Source organism: Citrus clementina, unplaced genomic scaffold (assembly GCF_000493195.1).
Source record: "Citrus clementina cultivar Clemenules unplaced genomic scaffold, Citrus_clementina_v1.0 scaffold_3, whole genome shotgun sequence".
Lineage (NCBI taxonomy): Eukaryota > Viridiplantae > Streptophyta > Magnoliopsida > Sapindales > Rutaceae > Citrus > Citrus x clementina.
Genome location: NW_006262339.1, coordinates 6,965,541 through 6,987,615, shown reverse-complemented (window position 1 = coordinate 6,987,615; position 22,075 = coordinate 6,965,541). Strand labels below are relative to the sequence as shown.

Sequence of the window (22,075 nt, the reverse complement as noted above, 5' to 3'; positions counted from 1 at the left end):
GGAAGTGAGGCCCAAGGTGTGGCATAATAAATGTCAATGTCGTGATTATGATAAATTGCGAATGACTTCAACAACCCCCAACTACCCTAGAACTCTGAGGTATTAGAAACCAAAAATTCTGGAGGTGTAACGAAATTATCGGTGTGTCAAATAATTTGTCATAGATTGAAGGTCAAAAATGGGAACTTGAAGAATCATGGGCCCGAAACATTTTACCGAAAACTAGGCGCTGCAGAATACATTGTTGCATTGTGGAGAGACGCCTTGACTTGTATATACAACTGCTAATTGTTACTCTTGCTGCAGTCGCGAAAACTTGCAGCTCCATTTGTACAACTCATACCGACGGTTAAATCTTAATCCATCTCTTTGTAACAAATGCCATTGCTTGACATGGGAAGTTTGTATCGACTAGGACTTTCGACATCGGATTATATCACATCTACATGTACTACAAATTCATACTACGCTTTTTAATAATGTTGACAAACTAATCAACTACACGAGTTGCAAATTGAACTCATTTAATCTATTGTTGACTAGTGTAAGGGACCGTACATATTTTGCCTAATCCACATTGCAATATTAACACTCTGAGTTCTTTTCAACTGTTGCTGCACCATCTCTGCGGAGTAGGCCTGACATTCTTTGGATTATGACTTGAAATGATGGACGCTGATCCGGGTCACTGCTTGTGTCAATGATATGAATGTTTAGTTTGCATCGCCATGCCTATTGTTGATTAAGATGATGCAATGGATGTTACTCGAGTATGAAGTATGAAAATACCTTTGCCAGCAGTCGTGGATAATGGATTCTAGACGGGGATCAAGGCCTTCTGGTAGCTCCAATCTTCGATCCATGAAGCCAACAACTCCAACTACCTTTACAAATGGAAGGCAATGGTTTTTACGATGCTGGAACTAGAATGTGCATGCGAGAAGGTGCACAAGATGTAATGTGCATTTGGAAAGAAAATGACCTGCATCGAATTTAGGTTGTTCCATGGGATGGAGGCAGTCACCAGTTCCCATAAGATGACTCCAAAACTGAACACATCAGACCTATTAAACAATAGGGAATGGCATCAATTAGTGTAAAGCTCTTCATTTTGCATAAACCAGTCCATAAGAGACAACAAACTTTTAATAGCTAAAATACTTGTACGTAACTTGAATATCAGATTAGGACTTACTTCTCATTTGAAGGTTCACTTCTTAGGACTTCAGGGGCCATCCACTGAGGCTGTTGGTGCAACAAAATTCAAAACAGAGGGGAAACTAGTAGCATTAACACCTTCATCGGAAAAAAAAGGGCATTTAGCGAAGAAAATGAAGAAAAAACAAGAAAACATCATTACCGTTCCTCTCCCAGATTTTGCAGTCAAGTAGGTTGCATTCTTCAAACTTGACAGACCAAAGTCTCCAACCTTAGGGGAAAAAAAAAATAAAATTAACTGAATGAAGATCTTGACCATCCACTTGCTTCATTATTGGAAAGCATTAAACAGTGCTCATTACCTTGACAGTCCAGTTTTTGTCAACAAGCAAATTAGATGATTTTAGGTCCCTGTGTACTATTGGTGGATTTCTATGATGCAAATAGTTCATCCCTCTTGCCTGCAGTGGAAGGATTTGTATGACAGTTTGTTTGACAGCTAATGAAATCCAACCGTCTTACCCTTGAGTCTCTAGAAGAACACATAAAGTCACAAAAAAGAGAGAAAGAACATACAACGTCTAGGGCCATTCTCAAACGCCGCTTAATGTCTAATGCCTGGTAGTTTTTGTGAAGTGTTTTGAAAAGGCTTCCCCTGAAAATGCGAGAAATTCAACGTCAGTGACAAATAACCCACTCACAATAAGAGAAGCGATAGAGAAAATCTGGTGATAAGCATATTGCAATTAAGGGTGTATAAAATGCATCACAACCTTTACCAACACTAAGTAATACTAATCAATCATCCCCAAAATGAAATAAAACTGTTCATTACCTGGGTAAGAACTCTGTGACAATTCCAAGTCGCTCCTGTGAAGCCACTGCTCCCATGAACAACAATACATTTGGATGTCTCAGTTTTTTTATTATATCAATCTGTATAATATGAAAAACAACATTTGGGATCAGTTATCTCTTTTCTGGAATTAATATACAGTACTCAAAAGTTGCAAAAGTACCTCTTTTTGGTAGTTTTTTAAGGTGCCCTCAATGTATTCACTCCCAAAGTAAACCTTAACAGCAACATCCTAGTGAAACAAACAATTCTTAAAGTCAAACTAAAAATATTGATTCTCCACTTGCTCATATTAACAAATCCGAACTTGTGAATTATTGACCATACTGATCCATTCCAAATTCCGTGGTAAACAACAGCATATGAACCTGCAAGGCAAGAACAAATACACTTAATAACTATAACAAGCCAAAAACTTCTTTACACTCCATACCGACAAATTAGAGCAGAGACCTCTTCCACAAGGATGTTTTTAATATTTACAGCAGGCTAGATCAGTGAAATTATAGGCAACCCCAATAGTTACGTGTAAAGCGGAATTTGTTTTATAAAGAAACAGCTTATGGTGGATGGATGATGTGGACAGCAACACTGCTTGGAATTTACCTCAAAGGGGTCAATGCATGAGGAAAATTAAAAATTGTTAAAACTTAAACATATACACGACCTACTTTTAGTTTGTGCATTTAATCATGTGAATAAGAATGTAATGCCTTGAAAAGGAAATTCCATTTATTAATAGTACATTCTTTTTCCTCTTCAAAAAACAATGATGCTTAATAATTACAAATATGATAAAAACAACAACCTAACTTCAAAACATAATGGAGGGACTCGAACCATTAACTTTATTGCAGGGATATATGCAAATGTACAAATAAAGTTTACCTAGGCCAATCTCCTCACCCAATTGGAGATCTTCCCAGCGAATTCCACCATCTGTTGCACAGCTTGTCTCATTATCCCCTTTGCTTGATGAGCTTTCACGACTACGTGAGCTCTCACCTAAACTTGGATATTGTTTCCCATCTGGATCCAAATCATTAACATTATGGCCTGGCAATAATTCTCTGTGTCCGGTTGATGTACCACGATCATTGCACTCTCTTGAAAAAGCCAGGTCACAGAAGATCTCTTCAGAAGCATTTGGAAGCCTATGCTCACATATGTTTGCATTTGCATTTTCAGCCGCAAAAGAAGAATTTATTTTGCCCACGCATTTCGCCTTATCTTCACTACTACTTGTGTGCTGGTCTGGAAATCTAGAAGAATTGGGCTTATTTGTTATTTCATTGCAGAATGATTTGCACCTTAAACCATTTTGCCGAAGACTGCCATCATCTCCACCGACATAGGTGCCAGTTTCTCCGATGTGCAGCTTCTCTAAGACCTTTGCTGTCTGCATTAAATCCAACTAAAGAAATTGAGCAGGACGCTATTTTAAGATTAAGCAGTGCCAAAAGAAATTTAGATGTTCAGGTGACCTATCTTTTGTAGATTACAGTGCAACCAAGCTCAGAATTCCTTAAAAACTTAAAAATTTCAAATTCCAACTGGCATATACAATCAACAGCCAAATGTAATTCTAGAACCAATTTGACTAAACACGTGTATAAATTCTTAAGACAATTAAGAACACATGGTTAACTGGCCAAATGGAATTCAAAAGTCTCAAAATCATCATTATAACAGGCAGTAAGGGCATCTAAAGGAAAGGTAAGATGAAACTAAGTCAGTACAATTTTTGAAGGTTGAGCAATTTCAAATGCAGATTCATCCTTCCTGAAGCTCCTTCCTGCAGCTGTGCTTTCCTCATTATGGAAATTGGAATTCAATTTTTCTTCCTGAAACAAAGGAAATTACTTAGATACCTTACTCTACTGTTTATTATAGACTGAGATGTCAGACTAACCATTGTACCAGATTTCTCCAACTTAAAATCTTCAGTGTCTGTGGCATCCTTCTTGCTCCTGGAACTTTCGCTTGCATTGGACATATCATCTCCATGTCTCCGGAGCAGAAACTTTGATGCCTGATTAGTTCAATGATGCAATTGAATAATACTGTGAGAAGCTAAATAAAACTAGCACCAGAAAAGAGAGATGAAAAATAATACAAGTGTGTACATACGCACCAGATTGGTAACGGACGAAGCTATATTCGGCACTTGTGCAATTTGAGGCCGATGTGGTTGCCATTGAATCTTTTTCAAGTTTAATCCACGCATTTTACCACGATTCGGGTAGGGTCTTGGGTGTTGCGGATTGATACTATTGAATATTGCTGCATCACTTGAAACAGTGATAAAACCAGCAAGCTCACCATCTTCGTATAATGGACTTTTTGTCACAACGGCCATAAGGATTTCACCGGACCTCTTCTTGAAAGGAAACTGCCCTGACCATGATTGCCCAGAGGCCAGCCGTTCCATGATTTTCTTATGAGGGGAGTGGAATTCTTCAGCTATTAAAAATTCAGTTACTCTTTGCCCAAAGACTTCACGGTCCTTCCACCCGTAAAGACTTTCAGCAGAATGATTCCTGGAAAAAAAAAACAAAAATTCTTGATCTAAAAGTGATATGTGATGAAACTGAGCATGTCATGGAAGTATGTAAGGAATAAGAGCTATTCTTTTTCTTCTTGTTCATAGTAGTTGATTCCTGAACTAGGATGTAATTGCTACAAAATCAGAAAACTACGAGGTAAGAAGCAAGATGCAATTGCGCTGACCTGAGCACGTAAATATGATTTTTCAATGGGTTAAAGATCTTCTGGCCTCTACGCTCCTATCGCTACACTGTAACTTCAAACAACAGTCTATCAAGTAGAGAAGTACTGATCTTGTTGGGCTTAGACATACTAATAAATGTTCTTTACTTGTTCTAAGATCTCATTTGATAACAAAGAATATGTCGTAGTCCACTTCCTTTCTGTGCACAGATATGGAACTTTGAAAAACAAATCATCGCTACATTTTTGAAGGACAGACATATGACATGTACCTACGGTTAGCAATAACATCCATTGCTAATTCAGTATTACAGTTTGACGGGCAAATACAGAAGTTCCTTGAAGCAGATAAATTAATATTCAAGCACCACTCGTGCAGCTTCATTGATCCAATTAGAACACGGTGAGCACACTTCCATTCATCCACAAACTGGCAAAAAGCATACATGTATATATATAAGACTAATTTTAGCAACACTGGGAAAGCCTCAACTCGGGCACAGGATGAAAAATGAAAAATAACTAAGAAAATGCATCTGTAGAGGTTTAAACGAATTAACATTCCTTCTGAACTTGTGTGTCAAAAAGAACCACATAATCTTTACTCTTAAGAGTTCAATTATCAATTGTCAGCTTTAACTTTCATCATTCTTAAACAAAACGCTAATGCTAATTCAAAACTCCACTTTGCATCACCCAATCACATCAAATCTATCAAAGCTATTCCTCAATTAAATCCGACTTCCAAAACTTCCTCTTAAGAGGAACCCAACCCAGAATTAACATTGAACTCAACATGGAAACATGAGTAAATAAATAAATATAAAAATAAGACAAATAAATGAAACGGCATCCACACATACCAATAAATGATGTCCTCAGAAGATGCAGTGCATACATGAACCGCGTGTCCCATGGACTCCAGCACGCTTCTGTAGGGACCCACTTCGTTGAAGCACCCCGGCAAAGTCGAACTCCATGCGGCACCTGAATCTGACGTCGTCGCCACCTCGTCCACGTCATCATTTTTTCTCTTCTCTTGCAATAATAAATCGTTCAGCTCTCCTCTTAGCTTTGCATGACCCGCTTCCAAACCCTCAAACCGATCCAGAAGGTCTCTGTACAGACTCGGACCCGACTCGTCTCCCGCCATCTTAAGTCTCGACGTTTCCTCCGGTTGCTGACTCACTCCGTCTCTCGCCGGAGATGTGGGGTGTCCGTGTCCACTAAGCCTTTGTTAATACTTAACAATTTCGTTTATCGTCATAGCAATTAAATAGCAAAGGTGGTGCTCTCATAGTTTTAGTTCTGTTTATTACGTAGTTTTTGTTTTTTTAACTCGTCAGAACTTCTAAGTGGTTGCCACGTGTCCCCGGCCGGCAAAAGAAAGCTATCAGGTCTCTACAGGTGTAACATTGGGGAAGGGGAAGCCAGAGGTGGGAGATTCTTTTTTTTTTAAGAATTGGAGTTTCCTATTGGCTAGAACTAAACCCAGACCACAAGCGGTTACTTTCGTTAGTCAAGCTTGATCTCCGAAAATGCCCCTGGGTTTTGAAGTTTTTACGTGATCGCGCCTTGCCGCCATTGGTTTGAATCAAAGCAAGTTTGTATGGGGTTAGGTTGCTTGCACTCAACTACATCCAATTATTTTACACCTTGTAGACGTGGAGCTCGTGGTCTAAATCTAAAAGAAATGATCAGCCTGTAATTTATTAATATTTGATTGTGTAATCGATTTGTGCCGTTCGATGTATCGAACCAATTCGATTGGGAGCATCGGACGGTCGGGACGGCAAGACGACGTCGTGAAAATGGATGTTGATCAGGGCTGTTTGGCGAAAAAACCCCCGAGACACTGATTGATGCTTGCTAATGTACAACGAATAATGATTATGCCAACTGTACATGCACTATTTTTATTTTTCTTTTGCAGCGTATTGATCCATGTTTTAAGCACCACGCGGGGTCACATCGATCACGGTCGTAATTGCGCCAAAAGTTCTATCAACCGCATTAATGAAGCTTTTTTACTAAGATTCACAATCGAAGATGATCTCATTCTCACAAAAGAATTGAGACTTGAGAGGCTATTGGTCCAATTTAACATCTTTATCAAGTTCAATTCAATTGTAATTGGCAAAAGCCTGGTCCGGACCGGGTCCGAGACATACTCGCCGTATCGTTCGTCATCATTTTTTTTTAAGAATCATCTATCATTCATCCGTTTTTTTTTTTTTTCAAAAATACATAATTTTTTTTTATTGAAATCCACATAAATTTATATTTTTTTTTACTTGTCCACTTCTGTTTGGAGACCATTAAGAAAACTAACGAAATATTGTATAAATAATTTTTTTACCCTCAAATGTAAAATATAAATTATCCACCGACCACCTGTTTTTTTATATTTTTTTAAAAATACACAATTTTTATTTTTTTTTACTGAACTTCACTTAAAATTATATTGTTTTACACTTGTCCATCACTGTGTTGTTGTGAAATGATAATTTTACCGTTATGATGTCAGCAAGTTCTAACGGTGTTATAACGAGAGTGGACCAATATAAAAAAATATTAACTTCAGATGGAGCTCTACAAAAAAAAAAAAATTTGTGTATTTTTAAAAAACAGGTGGTCGGTGAATAATTTTTCTTTTTCTTTTGTTATTTTAGCACCGCAATAGTTTAAAAAAAACATTTTTGTGAATATTAATAAGAAATATAGAATTGTTATTTTTTTCCTCACAAATGTCACAATTAAATTTATTCTATTTAATAGATTTTAGAAATTTATTTACAAACACTCAAATATAATTAGGAAAAGGACAGAACCATCGTTGTCTTCATTTTTAATAAGAGAAATAACTACCATGTGATCAAAGGCCTAGTAGTTTAGTCAAAGATATATCAATACCTTATACAAATTAAATATGTAATTATTTAATTCAGATTATTTGAGCTCAAAACAAGTCAATTTACTCTTAAATTTAGACCCAACAAAAAAAAATCCACACACACAGCAGCTGAGCAAGGAGATGAGATGCTTGTAAGCTAGCTGTGTTTCTCCATTTTATTTTTTCTTCTAATTATTCCATGTAGTGATCGTTATTTACTAGCATCATCGTAATTACAAATAAGTTTTAGAATTTTTTAAAATAAAACATTGTCTAATTTTTATCTGTTTTCAGTAAAATGAAAATGAATGCTTAGATGGTCATACGTTCGAGAGTGTTCATTTGTCGACTCGATTATAAAATTTAGAGAAATTATCCACCGACCACCTGTTTTTTCAGATTTTTTTTTTAAAATACACAATTTTTTTTTGCTGGAATCCACCTGAAGTTATATTTCTTTTTACTTGTCCACTTCCGTTTGGAAACCGTTAAAAAAACTAACAGAATATTGTATAAATGACTTTTTTACCCTCAAATGTAAAAGATAAATTATCCACCGATCACATTTTTTCTTTTTTTTTTTCAAAAATACATAATTCTTAATTTTTTTTTACTGAACTCCACTTGAAATTATATTGTTTTGCACCTATCCACCACTGTGTCGTTGTGAAATAATAATTTTACCCTTATGATGTCAGTAAAGTTCTAACAGTGTTATAACGAGGGTGGATTAATGAAAAAAAATGTTAACTTCAGGTGAAGCGCTGCAAAAAAAAAATTGTGTATTTTTAAAAAAGGGTAAAAGAACAAGTGGTGGATAATTTTCCTAAAATTTAAAACATCATTTAAACGTGAAAATAATAATAAATAATAGGAAAATTTACAACCGTCCACCTGTTTGTTTTGCCTTTTTAAAAAATACACAAACACTTTTTTTTTAAGCACGCCACCTGAAGTTTGCTTTTTGTTGCATTCGTCCACTTTCGTCTAATTTTCGTTAGCGAATTTAACGAAATGACCTTTTTACCCCTCAAAATTACAATTTAACCCAAAATAAATAGAAATTAGAGATAAATTGGATGGATTTAATTTTTTTCAAAGGTGGATGCTAGAAATTGGAGGAAAATAGTGTTTGTTTGTTACTAAATTTAGAAATTTTGTATTTATTTTTTTGGAGGAAAATAGTGTTTGTTGCTTACTAGATTTAGAAAATTTGTATTTATTTTTTTTCTTTCAAAAAAATAAATACAAATTTTCTAAATTTAGCAAGCAACAAAGACTATTTTCCTCCAATTTCTAGCATCTACCTTTGAAAAAAATTAAATCCATCTAATTTATCTCTAATTTCCATTTATTTTGGGTTAAATTGTAATTTTGAGGGGTAAAAAGGTCATTTCGTTAACATTCCGTTAAATCCACTAACGGAAATTAGACGGAAGTGGATGAATGCAATAAAAAGTAAACTTTAGGTGGGCACTGAAAAAAAAAAGTATTTGTGTATTTTTAAAAGAGGCAAAACAAACACGTGGGTGATTGTAAAAATCACTAAACAATATCAAGGAAAAAGCCAAACGCTGTCGTATAGCTCACAGCGTGAAGTTCCCGGCATCACATTGGCTAAAACATCGCCATAAAAAAATAATTTGAAAAAATACCGTTACAACGGCGGTTTTTAAAACGACCACCACCCCCGCCAAACCGCTCCATTTTAGCGTATCACTCACTATCAACACACTCTTTCACTCATCCATTTTCTAAACAAAAGGAAAAAAAAAAGATGAGAAACCAAACAAAATCCCTCAAATTGAAACACTTTCTGTTAATTCTCTTTTGTATTCTCAATCTTCTGAGTCCACGATGTGTGGTCGGAGTTCAAATTCTTTCAAAATCGAAACTTGAAAAATGCGAAAAGCGTACGGACAGTGACAACTTGAATTGCACCACCAAGATTGTACTCAACATGGCGGTTCCTAGCGGCTCGGTAACCGATTTTCTCTTTCTTTAAACAATTATGTTGATGTGTCCTGATTTATTTTCTTTAATTCCTTTTTAGGGTTTCGAATGATCTACTAATTTGGCGTTTTAACGGCTCATTACTTTTTTAAGTGTCACAATTAGTAAATTTATTTATGTAATTTGATGAGACTCTCAAATCTTGAAAACAAGGAACAACGATTATTGCTTAATTGATAGATACATTTTGAGCGTTTTTCGATTTTTTTTTTTTTGTTGAGAAAGGATTAGAGTAGTGCTATCAGTGAAGTGTTTCCCTCAATTTATTCTTTGATAATATGAGATTTTTTTTTTGAAATTTTTTATTTCTGTTTGTCAAATTCTTTTTGTAAGAGTGGAGGCGAGGCTTCTATTGTGGCGGAAGTAGTGGAGGTGGAGGAGAATTCAACACAAAAGATGCGAACAGTGAGAATTCCACCAGTATTGACAGTCAACAAAACCGCTTCTTATGCTGTCTATGAGCTAACTTACATACGAGTATGAGAATATCCTTTTAGTGCATCCATTTTTGCATCTGCTTTCTTTTTTCTTTCTTTCTTTTTTTTTCCCCAGTTAATTTATTGAACAGAAATTTTACTCAGATTCAACATGAAAAATAATCTATTTGTTGCTTGGAATACTAGGATGTTCCTTATAAACCTCAAGAGTTCTACATGAAAACACGGAAATGTGAGCCAGATGCCGGTGCAGATGTTGTGAAGATCTGTGAGAGGCAAGTAACATCTTACATTTTTTATTCTCTCTTCCCTAAGTTTTTGCAAAATTGAAAAAAATAAGCCATTTAAAGACAGTAGTTGTTTTGCTTTTATTATATTCATTTCTCATGCTTATGATTTTTTATCATAAATATGGCTGGCTTGATTACATGCTTCAACATTTTACACTGCTTTTTTAGCCACATTATCAACCTACCAACTATTTTATGTACGCCAAAATCTAACAGATGGCAGTCTCTAGTTGCATTAATTGCCTTGAAATCTTGCATCTCCATTATTGGGATGATATAGTTCTATTGACAGTTCAGTGAAAATGTTCTGGACGAAATGGTAATTTTATTTTCTTTGTGCGATGAGTTTTTGCTGCTTCATGCCCTCCAAATTTCTGCCTTGAAATCATGATGCCCCGGAGATGTGATTTAGCAGCCAATTAATTGATTCGCGTTCTGCTTGTTATTAAGTAGCCTTCATTTTTCCCGCGTAATTATCCATGTGAGTCACTAAAATTGATGTGAATAGTTACTAATCAGTCAGGACTGTATATTAATATGTGTGCATTTTGGTAATTGAATAAACATATGCCTTAAATTACTTGTGCTACTCATACACAGGAAATGCATGAATAACCGCAGTATAATTGACCTCATCATCACCAATTTTCAATGAATTATTTTATGGAAAGTGATATTCTTGGTGGCATTTGATTCGAGGATAGTTAGTGCAGCCTATGGTTAATTACGTTTTAGCTTTCTTTCCTGTTATTTATTTATTTTGAATTATATCACTACTTGAGAGTAAGGATTTATGTGTTGGCTCACTGTACTGGCTTCTATTTATTGTTTTGTAGGTTGCGAGATGAAAATGGCCACATTATTGAGCACACTGAGGTAGAATTTCTAACATTTTGAATCTCACTTGCTATTTCCATATTATTTTTCCTTCTTGAGTCCTATACTGCTTGTAAAGTTATGATATTGTGGTCATATGTCACATATATACTGAAAGTTAGTTTGATGTTCTGATTTTGAGATCTTGCTATAAAACAACGAATGAACTTGAATTCAAGAGTTGAAAGTTGTTAGTATATTTGACGCTCAAATTTGGTATAGGTTAATGTTGATCGAGACATCTTTCATCACAGTTATTATTTTTTTTTTTCACTTGTGTTTTGTCCTTGTGGTATTCATGCAATCCGTTCTCTTTTTATATTTTTTCTCTTTTATGGCTATTAATTAATGACTTGACCCAAAAACTTAAGCTAGTAGAGCAACACCCAAACAATAGCCGTAAGCTCTAACAAGTCTAAATTGTCTCGTCATGTGGACCAACAAACAAATGAAAATAGAAATCTAGTGGGTGTATTCAAACACTGAGCCTCTTGGTCAGTGGCGGATCTAGAAAAATAATTTACCGAGGGCTAAATTAAATGACAACAAAATATAAAAGCTGAAACTTGAATATATAAATTTTTTGATAACACAATTACAATTGTTCTTTACGCGATTTCATATTCTGAAAACGTTGTGCAATAGATTCATTATCAATACTATTAAATACATCTTTTCTACATGAACAATCAAATTATTATTTATCCATTTATCTCCCATCCGATTCCGAAGTTCATTCTTCATAAATTTCATTGCTGAAAATGTTCTCTCTACTGTAGTTGTAGAAACTGGAAAAACTTAGACTATTTAATAATATGACAGGGATTATTTAAAAATTTATTAATTTTTCTTTTAAACAAAAATGAGTTTTTTTTTTTTCAGTGGGGGCTCAATCCTACACTATATCCGCCTCTGCCCTTGGTTAAAATTGACTCCGATACCATATTAAGTTACTAGTTGACCCAAAAGATTACACTCATAGGTAAGGGTCCAAACAATAGTTACTTAACTCTAACGATGGTTTTATTACATGTGTATTATTGAAATATGTCTGTGAATACGCTTTTGAAATAACCTTTTTTTCTTTTTTCCCCTCTCTATGCAGCCAATTTGCTGCCCTTGTGGGCCCCAAAGGCGGATACCTTCATCATGTGGAAATGTCTGTATGTGATATTTGTAGTGTTCAATATCTGAAAATTTTCAAGCATGTTGTGTTTTGTGAGTCTGGAGTTTGACTTTTACTTTATTTTGATTAGTTGACAAGTTGCTGAAAGGAAAGGCAAATACTGCACATTGTCTCCGATTTCCAGGTGATTGGTATGGCTTGGACTAATATTTTTCTTAGGCCTTGATTCTAGTTTCTAAGTAAATTTTCCTCTATGAAAATTATGTAATGTAATATTTATTAATTTGGATGCTCACATGGATTGAAAATGAACTTTTCGTTACATACTTATGCTGACTTTCATCCAGCAGATTGGTCTCATAAATTCTTATGCTGACTTTCATCCAGCCGATTGGTCTCATAAATTCTTAGTGCCTATGTTTGGTTTGACTGAGAAATGGTCGAAAAGATCTTCTATAAGCTTCTTTTAATCATTGGTTTCAAAAAGAGTCTTTTGAAGAGTTAAAATATCTCATTCACATCAGTTTTGTTGGGATTCTCTTCTTGAACATTAGTTCTCTTATTGAGTTTTGGTACTAAAGGCTCTGCTGAATAACAAATGGACCTTTTTCAGTTGTCATAAGATTGTTGCATGTGTTGCATGGGCCTTTATTTTACAATAACAATTTATTTTGAAGTACTGCAAAATAGTTATCCACTCCAATGATGTCTCGCAATGCTGAAAATGATACATTCTAATGGTAATACATTGCATTGTCACAATAGCTTACTGATTTAAATTATTGAGGCAATATATTTTGTGTACGCTTAGTCGCATAGAAGTGAATTCTCGCTTTTTATAACTTTTTCACAAGCTTAAATACTTATACCCTAATTTATTAATTTGCTGCATACAGGTTCCATGTTTTTGGTATTGGGCAACGATCTATAGGATTTAGTGTTAGAATTGAGGTGAAGACTGGGTCGAAAGTGTCGGTATGTTGTTTTTTCATATCCTGAGTCCAGTAAATAAAATTCATGAATTTTATGTACATATTCTTAGAACCCATGAATTTTATTTACTGGACTCATTTTCTGTCTTGATCATGTTCTTGATTTAACATTGCGCATGAAAGCACCCAAATGCTTCATGCACACAGATTGCTTTATATTTGTGTAAGATGCACTGAAATAAATTCTTCACCTGAGTAGTTTATATATCTGATACCGTTTTTCAAATAATAATAATAATAGCATGATGGCAACCCAGTCCTCTCCCGACCCATGTATCTGGGTTTGCACCCTAGACCTCCGGTACCCTCCCAATCTGACCAGTTAGGTTAACTAACCTACATCAGTGACCTTTTTTTGTTATGTTATCATATGTTTTAAACTGGTTTCCTGTGGGAGACTCAATCAATATTAGCTGTTCAATCTTCAAGAACCACTGCATAATGTGTATTGAGGTGCCTTCTGGCAATATGGCGTTACATTTTGCCACCAGAATGGAATGTTGGTTTGAATTATTGTGCATCTATATTGTCTTAATTTAAATAAAGAAGAGGAATATAGTTTAGTAATGAAAGCTTCGGACGTTGTTCTTTGTTAGCAGGAAGTGACAGTGGGCCCTGAAAATAGAACAGCAACCTCCGCTGATAATTTTTTAAAGGTTAATCTTATTGGGGATTTTGTTGGGTATACTAATATTCCGTCATTCGAGGAGTTCTACCTCGTCATTCCTAGGCAGGTATGCCTTCTGTACTTTTAATAATTGTGACTATGGTGCCTTAGCTATATATTCAAGCAAAAATCCAGCCAGATCAGGTTTCTCGTTGTTGGTATCTGAGTTCAACAAATTATTGCAATAAATTGTGTCATCTATCTGCGATTGATTTAGTGTGGGAAATAGTGGATATGTTTCTGGAAACCAACAAGCTATCAACAATATAATGAGTAAAATCAATTTTAAAAAACTGGCAGATTCCTATTTAGTCAGCCTTGAGCGTGAAATAAAATTTTAAGTGTCCTTCAGAGCCACTGCCTGATGCTTTTTAAACTTCTTCTTTTCCATTATTTGGCATAGGTACTAATTGTCTATCTTACTAAGTTTTAATAGTAAGCTAATATTGAGTTCATATGCATGCAGATGTTTAAACTTTCTTGTGACAAAGAATAGAATGCAGATGTAGCTCTTCAAATTATTTGAATATATGAATTCTTAGCAAGCGCTTGGAATAGTATAGAAGAAATGACTTCACTCGCATTCTTTTCTGTTATAAAGCAGCTTTCTTTCCTCTTAACAGAAGATAATGCATGAAAGTTTTATATTGCTTGGAATTGAATTTTGAACTACAAAGATTCTATGAATTTTCAAAATTTCTTGGGTGAATGAAAATTTTTTATAGAGTGACGCTGAACCTAATAGAACAGTTCAATCTCTAATCATGTAGAGATGCTGAAACTAATAGTAAGTTTCAGTTGCAAACTAGTATTAGAGATTGAACTGTTTACCTGGTCTAGTGTTGAGCTCACAGGAACATACCTAGAAGCCATAGCCTGCAACATACAAACTCTCTACACACTTATCTCTCAAGCCATATTCCAAGCAATATAAAACTTTCATGCATTATCTTCTGTTAAGAGATTAGTGTGTAGAGAGTTTGTATGTTGCAGGCTATGGCTTCTAGTTATGTTCTTGTGATATACAGAGTTACAGAATGGATGCTTGCTTTGATCAGATAATACTAGTTTGCAACTGAAACTTATTATTGAAATATTAATTAAACTGTAGATTCAGTGATTACTTGATTTACCTGGTCTAGTGTTGAGCTTTCATTTTATAATCCATCAGAGACCGTTACTTTGGATTAGCACGTAGGGAGGTGTAACTTCATGGCCCAATCAAGGAAGTTTATCAAAAGCGATGAATTGTAAAACGAATGACATTTCCCTTCTGTTATGTCTCCTGTAAAAATTTGGCTGATTTGTTTGCAAAGGAATCACAAATTTGTTCACAGAATAGTGGTTATGTTAATTTGCTGATAGTTTTTCCTTTATAATGTGGAAGGGTGGCCCTGGTCAACCACAAGACTTGGGGGGGAATTTTTCAATGTGGATGCTTCTTGAGAGAACGAGATTTACCTTAGATGGTCTTGAATGCAACAAAATCGGTGTCAGCTATGAGGCATTTAATGGGCAGCCGAGTTTCTGCTCTTCACCATTTTGGAGTTGCTTGCACAACCAGTTGTGGAATTATCGAGAAGTTAGTATATTAAACTCTTTTTGTGATTTTCGTTATTCCTTTTCAATTTTTCTCCATAAAATTTGTAAAGTTTATGTAGGCGAATACTTTTTTGTGCTGTAGTAGTAATTATGTTTCTGATTCTCTCTTGCTTAGAGTCATGACAATTGTTAGGTTCAGTGGTATGTGACTTTTTAGTTTTTAACTTGTTAAATCGTTGGTAATCCTTGTGGATGGTTTCAATAGAGAAAAAGTGACATATTATTCCTGAATTGCTGCTGTTTCTGACAGGCTGATCAGAACCGAATTAACAGGAATCAGCTCCCTCTATATGGAGTGGAAGGAAGGTTTGAAAGGATGAACCAGCATCCAGTTATGTTTCCAAAAATTGCAGATTGGATTTGGAAGGAAGTTTTATTATTTGGCTGGCTTAACACTTTGATTTTGGTGCAGAATGCAGGGTCTCATTCATTCTCTATAGGTGTCACCGAAGTTCTTAATTCAAATTTGTTGATAGAACTAAGAGCTGATGATATAGAATATGTTTACCAAAGGTAAATGCTTGTCTGAACGATTAATGTCTAGTTCTATTTAGTTAATAATTGGTGATGATCTCTTCATCAACATGAATTTGCAGAGCTGGAACTTCTCTGTTGATTCAGAGTGTCAAAGAATGATCCCTTAATATGCATGCCAAATCATATGTTTTATCGTGTCCTTTTATTTAGTGAATGTCATTATTCAATATTGTTAAGTTTCAGGTTTTATCTGCTTGTAGGAGCCCAGGAAAAATCATAAGCGTCATCATCCCAACATTTGAAGCACTTACACAATTTGGAGTTGCTACAATCACGACTCAGAATACTGGTGAAGTGGAAGCGTCATATAGCTTAACGGTATCCTTTACAAACTTTTCCTCAGCATTTTCTATTGAAGTCTGAAAATATTCAGTAAAACTGTGATGTGTTTTTCCATCTTGCAGTTTGATTGCTCAACAGGTGTTACTCTCATGGAGGTATATTTTTAATTAAAAAAAAAAATTCGTTTAAGATGTCTCATCACGAAGGATGCCATCATTGGGAGTTGGTATGGCTGCAGGAACAGTACTTCATAATAAAGCCTAAAGAAACTTCAATTCGATCATTCAAAATATATCCAACAACTAATCAAGCAGCAAAATATACATGTTCGGGTAACTTAAAACATGGCCATTTTAGCATCTCTGGCTGTTTTAGGTTAAACTTTAATGAGACTGCAAGACAGTGTTTGTCTCATTGATAAATGTTATATGTGGATGCAGCTATATTAAAGGACTCTGATTTCAGTGAAGTCGATAGAGCTGAGTGCCAATTCAGTACCATGGCTACCGTCCTTGACAATGGTTCACAGGTTGGGAAAGTTTTAAAATTATGATTTGTTGAGCAGGCTTCTATTACTAGCCCAAATTTCTGAAAATTAAATCATAGGTAGGAAGAAATTTTACCTGAATGAAATATTTGAGTCTTACTTTAGGTTTTGCTACTCTAAAGCTTAAGAATGCTGCATAATGGTGGAGCTTTATCAAGGACATTCTTGAATCTTGATAGTGCAAAGAATATTAGTTGTTTATTTGTTGATTTGTTCTAAATAAAAATGTGGCATTCGTCTCTCTACTAGATATCTGGAACTAATTGATTGTCTATGAATGGCAATTCATTGGATAGCTTAGCTGAAGTCATGACCGATGTACTGTTTCATTCTGCAACATCTGAGTCCATTAGCAAAAGAAACCTTATGTCCTTGAATTTATTTTCCTTAATCTCTTGGAGTTGTATTTGCACATTACAAAGTTCATGAGGATTAGATGCAGTGGCAACCATAACAATAACAAACAAGACTTCTTATAGTTTTAATTGTGATGGTAAGAGGCCCAATGATTGTATCCAAGCTGTAATTGAAAGAAAATCTGCATTTTTAAAAATTGCATTGTGAAAACTGCTTAGTAATTGTCCGTTTTCTGGCATGGTCATTAATTTGATGCAGATTACTCCCTTTCAACCTCCAAAGAGCAGTATAAATGATTTCTTTGAGTCCATTGAAAGCATTGGAAAGAAGCTTTGGGAAGGTTTGAGGGACTTCATTACTGGAAAAGCATGCAGGTACTTTTACATGAATTATTTTGGACCCATGTTTCACTAAATTTTCCTCTACAAGGCAAATTTATCTACATGTGAACTAAGCATATCCGTCAACATTGGGTGTCCATGTATGCTCTGTATGAAAATTTTCAGAACTCACATGCTGAAGCTTGTGCGGATATGTCTATTGTAACGTAACAGACTTTTCAAAATCTTTTTCTGCAATAATGGATTGGATAAGTGAACTGTTGTTTATCTATATTATACTGAATTTAAAAGCTTATTGCATCTACATGAACATAGAAAGCTAATAGCCCCCATGTTCTAAGTTGATCTTTTTCCAATTCTGAATGTTGATATTCGCATAATGGTAGAGGAGGATTATCCTGGGATATAATTCCTGATAATTGTAATTTTCTTAACTCATTTCCAACTCATTCTATATACCTATGAGGTATCTTTAACCTTCTTTTCAACTTTTTCCAATTTTTCATAGAGTACAGCCTAGATATGGCGTGTAATATATGTGTCTCTATTTCTTCTATATTAGACAAGGTGAATTCTATTTTCACCTACTTCTAGCTTCCCTTAGTTATTATATTCTGGAAGTTCATGTAATGTCATATTATTATTATGATGCAGAAGGAAATGCTCCAGTTTCTTTGACTTCAGCTGCCACATACAATATATATGCTTGAGTTGGCTAGTGTTGTTTGGTCTTGTTTTGGCTATTTTTCCAACAGGTAGAAGTAATACTCTTTTTTCAAAATTTTGTGTTTAAGAGTGAATTAACTTGGATTAAATTAAGAAACACTGTTCTACTTTGGGTTCCAGTGCTTGTGCTACTGTGGCTTTTACATCAAAAAGGACTGTTTGATCCTCTCTATGACTGGTGGGATGACCATTTTCAGTCTAACAATCAGAGAATCAGAGATTTTCGGAGTCGCCATATTGATGTTGATCACCCCCATGTTCATGTTAGAAAACATCACAAGCAGGAGGGCAGGCACCACAAGCTTGAAGCTCGACGTAGACGAAGTGGTATTCACAGTGATCACAAGCATAAACATTCAGACAGGGACACCGATTATTATTATTATCTTCACCATGTTCAAAAAGACAAGCATAAGCATGGGCGTAGTAAGAATTCAAGTGTTATGCAGCAACTCTACTTGGACACAGGGAAGAATGACCATATTGGGCATCATAGACGCAGAAAGTTCAGAGAGTCTTCTTAAATGAATATTCGAGATGAGCAGACGTCTAGACGAGAGGCAAGATCATTTTAACACAGGCTGTTGGATCATTCGCAGTATAAGCCATGCTCTAAAGAGATGATGATACTTTTGTTTATAATATATTAATATAGTTACGGAATGTTTTTGACAACACATTGATGTATAATTTATATACTGAAAGTTAATTTTCACATATTGTTACAATTAAACTTTGATCTTTTCTCTTCTTTTTAAAGCATGAAGATTGATATCTTTTAATACCATAGATGATCTGCCTTTTTTACTTTCTCAAGTATATGATGACACAGTGAACTGAAAGCACAAAACTCTGTGACTCAAAATTTTAACCTAAGCATATACTGTAGCTCGGCTGGGATTCCTTTTGCAGTCTGAGAATAGGAATTCTGAGTGATAATATGCTGTCCTCCGTTTAGCGTTAGCCACACAAATTGCTTGCCTTTTTGTTGCTTCGGGTTTGATCATGTAGACTCATGCGTCGCATCTTTCTTTATGATCCGAACATGGAAACCATTTGGGAATTGTATACCAGGAGTCCGAACTATGTTACCTCCTCTGATTGCTTGCCACCTGTACTTTGTGAGAAAGCAATGGAGAAATACAGCCATCTGCACTTTGGTAAAGTCTGTTCCAACACAAAACCTCATGCCACCACCAAAAGCCATGAAGTTCTTAGATGCACAGTTTGTTTCCATTCCCTGGATGACACCACTTTAAAGAGTGATTAGGAGTCCTTAAGTAACTATTTTGATTATTTTATATTCGTGTAAGTGACTTAAGTTGTTTGACCCACCTTCCATCTACTTGGATTGAAGGCTAGGGGATCTTCATATTTTGCTGGATTCAAGTGGACAGCTGGGGGACAGACCATAACCGCCCAACCTGCAGGAATGGTATATCCTGCACCATTACACATTTTTAGTGCATGTCAAATTATCTGCATGTACACAAACACTTTTTTGTGATTGGAAATACAGTAATATATATTTTTCACATACCCTTAAACTGGATATCTCTAAGGGCTTTCCTGAAGATTCCTGGAACTATATTTGCCAATCTAGCTGTTTCATTGATGAACTGCGAGTTGAATCCATAAATTTGTAAAATTAAGCTACATATTACATTATTAAATACTTTTTAGACAAATGAAAAAGTGCTTGTGAAAGCCTACCTGAAATGTGTATGTCATTGATTTATACTCTCTCCATGTAAGCCCCGAATGAACATTTTCTCGATTTTTCAGGATTGCCTCATGTTCCTCCTGAGAAGGATATAAACATGTAGAGCATGTCGGTTGGAAAAGCAATAAAAAGATTTTTGTAACTTCAAACAATAAATTTTCCCATACCGTTAGTTGCTTTAGCACGAGAGGATTTTCCGATAGAAATTTTATGGCTAAAGTTATAGCTACAGAAGTTGTTTCGAAGCTGGCAAATAGCAGCACGAACATTAAATCCAGGGCAATTGCTTCTGTTAGGATTGTTCCCTCTTTCTGAAGTTCTTTTAGAACATAATCATAAAAATCACTCTGCTCCTTCCTGGGGTTTGCTCGTCTTTCTTGCAGCAAGTTTTTCAGCTTCTTCATTGCTCTTTCTCTACCCTGAGAAAAATTATGAGAAATCAAGAGTGTGAGCTAAAAGCCACTCATTCAATTGAGAATATGGTGAGCGAAAAGCCACTCATTCGGTTGAGAATAAGAAGAAGAAACTGACGGCGCAATAGTAATACTAATTTGGCTGAATTTTGTTTACCTGTAGACATTTGTGATAAGCTGTTCCTGGAATATCCAAAGGGAAAGAGATTAATCCCTCCATAAATGCAACGAAGTTCTCCCTTAAATTCTCCGATGACTTCTCTTGGTCATAACTTATCAGCTTCTTTGCAGTCAGATCAAATATCATCTGCAAAGATAGAATTGTTAGTCCCCAAACAGGAAATTTGGTGCATTATTTTAACTGGGATGAAGAAGGGTGTAAGAATTTACAGTTGCAGTTGCTTCTTTCAATTCCACTGTGTCCTGGCTTGACCACTGCTGTAATCTTGCTCTTGCTACCTGCTCAACTTCAGGGAGCATCTTCCGGAGGCTTTCAGGGCCAAAGAGGTTTAGCACCATGTTCTTGAGGTATCTGTACATGAACCCGTGTAACGAACCCACATTTTGTCGTCCAAAGATCTCTGTGAATGTATCTGGATACCAGCTCTGAAAAAACTGTCCCTCTTGCTGGAAGATGAAGTAATTGAGATCAGGGTCCGTTGATATTATAACTGGCCGTCCCACCAAACTAGTCCGGAATATTGGCCCGTAACTGAAAGTAAAAGCACATCAGAAACAGAACAAAATGTGAAGAGTGGGACCTAATTATGACCGCAGCACTGGTTGAACAATAAAAGAGGAGGTTATACGTTACCTTTTCATCCTGTTCTTGATGAAGGGAGGTATATCAGAAGAAGTGTTGGGAGCGAAAAACTGAAGGGTTTCTCCGAGAAGTGGCAGTCCCATTGAACCAGGAGGGAGTTTCCCATTGCATCTGGGATTCCTCCATCTGTAAAGCCAATGTGTGATGCTTACAAAAACCAGGGCTCCAATGCACAAAGCCCACATCTTACTCAAATGTAAATGCAAGTAAAGTGAAGATCTTGGATTGCAGGAAAGGACTATATAATGTAGATACTGATTTTAACAAAAATGGAAATGGGACAGGTTATGATTACAAGAAACAAGAAGAATTGGAGGTGGGAAACGTGAGAAGAATAGACAGAAAGGAGAAGGAGGTGCTGGCATGTATCTCATCAACCATGAGGTACCCTTCTTAAATAGGCAGGCATTTTACAACTAGTTAGCAAATTAAATTATAATAATTTAGGCTCCAGGTTTCTGTGCAGTTGGCTGCATAAAACAAAAAGTTGTACCAGCAGTTGAAGATAGAATAAAGTAGAATAGTTTAGAATAATTCTGTCTAGTGACCACTTCATTATCCTTTGTCAACGGCAATTTTAAATCTTTTTTTGTGGTAAGAGCCTAGCATGACTGTGAAGCATCACAACTCACAAGATGGTTCCTCTCTGTCTCTTCTCATATCTTGTAGATGCATTTTTGATTAAG

The 22,075-nt window shown here is 35.6% G+C and overlaps 3 protein-coding genes across 8 annotated transcripts; 1 reads left to right on the top strand and 2 right to left on the bottom strand.

Annotated features, from left to right (window-relative positions):
- Positions 1-349: 349 nt before the first annotated feature.
- LOC18048177 (serine/threonine-protein kinase EDR1) lies at positions 350-6,355 on the bottom strand. 5 transcript variants are annotated; one of them, XM_024188246.1, is made up of 16 exons: positions 5,608-5,683; positions 4,745-4,811; positions 4,149-4,554; positions 3,927-4,046; positions 3,754-3,858; positions 2,903-3,413; positions 2,342-2,382; positions 2,178-2,246; positions 1,994-2,094; positions 1,735-1,813; positions 1,521-1,619; positions 1,361-1,429; positions 1,196-1,245; positions 983-1,064; positions 790-884; positions 350-688 (listed from the first exon to the last, which is right to left on the bottom strand). In XM_024188246.1, the coding sequence occupies exons 3-16, from the start codon at positions 4,443-4,445 to the stop codon at positions 586-588; spliced, it is 1,821 nt and encodes a 606-aa protein (XP_024044014.1). In that variant the 5' UTR covers positions 4,446-4,554; positions 4,745-4,811; positions 5,608-5,683; the 3' UTR covers positions 350-585. The 5 variants fall into 5 exon arrangements, with proteins under 5 accessions (XP_024044014.1, XP_024044015.1, XP_006440554.1 ...); XM_024188247.1 differs by lacking the exon at positions 5,608-5,683 and adding an exon at positions 5,017-5,302; XM_006440491.2 differs by lacking the exon at positions 4,745-4,811 and having other exon boundaries at positions 5,608-6,355.
- A 2,951-nt stretch (positions 6,356-9,306) lies between these two features.
- Positions 9,307-19,145, top strand: LOC18048176 (protein HAPLESS 2). Of its 2 annotated transcripts, XM_024189553.1 has the most exons (18): positions 9,307-9,618; positions 9,984-10,127; positions 10,274-10,362; positions 11,214-11,253; positions 12,359-12,416; positions 12,510-12,570; positions 13,276-13,354; positions 13,971-14,105; positions 15,426-15,620; positions 15,891-15,971; positions 16,053-16,153; positions 16,378-16,495; positions 16,582-16,614; positions 16,698-16,791; positions 16,900-16,988; positions 17,622-17,737; positions 18,359-18,459; positions 18,551-19,145. In XM_024189553.1, exons 1-18 carry the CDS (start codon positions 9,415-9,417, stop codon positions 18,952-18,954), a joined length of 2,142 nt encoding a protein of 713 aa, XP_024045321.1. In that variant the 5' UTR covers positions 9,307-9,414; the 3' UTR covers positions 18,955-19,145. The 2 variants fall into 2 exon arrangements, with proteins under 2 accessions (XP_024045321.1, XP_024045322.1); XM_024189554.1 differs by lacking the exon at positions 13,971-14,105.
- Positions 19,146-19,303: 158 nt separating this feature from the next.
- LOC18048175 (cytochrome P450 87A3) lies at positions 19,304-21,582 on the bottom strand. Its single transcript, XM_006440487.2, has 8 exons — positions 21,381-21,582; positions 20,957-21,278; positions 20,724-20,873; positions 20,321-20,572; positions 20,144-20,233; positions 19,971-20,049; positions 19,766-19,872; positions 19,304-19,670 (listed from the first exon to the last, which is right to left on the bottom strand). Exons 1-8 carry the CDS (start codon positions 21,572-21,574, stop codon positions 19,434-19,436), a joined length of 1,431 nt encoding a protein of 476 aa, XP_006440550.1. The 5' UTR covers positions 21,575-21,582; the 3' UTR covers positions 19,304-19,433.
- Between the last annotated feature and the right edge of the window lie 493 nt (positions 21,583-22,075).

Coding starts and splice junctions, on each gene's coding strand:
- LOC18048175 (XM_006440487.2), bottom strand. CDS start 21,574: ATGTGGGCTTTGTGCATTGGAGCCCTGGTTTTTGTAAGCATCACACAT. Junction 21,279..21,380: donor ATCAAGAACAGGATGAAAAG/GTAACGTATAAC, acceptor TTTTACTTTCAG/TTACGGGCCAATATTCCGGA. Junction 19,671..19,765: donor TCAATCCAAGTAGATGGAAG/GTGGGTCAAACA, acceptor GGTGTCATCCAG/GGAATGGAAACAAACTGTGC.
- LOC18048177 (XM_006440491.2), bottom strand. CDS start 5,897: ATGGCGGGAGACGAGTCGGGTCCGAGTCTGTACAGAGACCTTCTGGAT. Junction 1,246..1,360: donor CAAAATCTGGGAGAGGAACG/GTAATGATGTTT, acceptor TTGCACCAACAG/CCTCAGTGGATGGCCCCTGA. Junction 1,065..1,195: donor AGTGAACCTTCAAATGAGAA/GTAAGTCCTAAT, acceptor ATTGTTTAATAG/GTCTGATGTGTTCAGTTTTG.
- LOC18048176 (XM_024189553.1), top strand. CDS start 9,415: ATGAGAAACCAAACAAAATCCCTCAAATTGAAACACTTTCTGTTAATT. Junction 16,154..16,377: donor ATAGAATATGTTTACCAAAG/GTAAATGCTTGT, acceptor ATCTGCTTGTAG/GAGCCCAGGAAAAATCATAA. Junction 16,792..16,899: donor AGCAAAATATACATGTTCGG/GTAACTTAAAAC, acceptor ATGTGGATGCAG/CTATATTAAAGGACTCTGAT.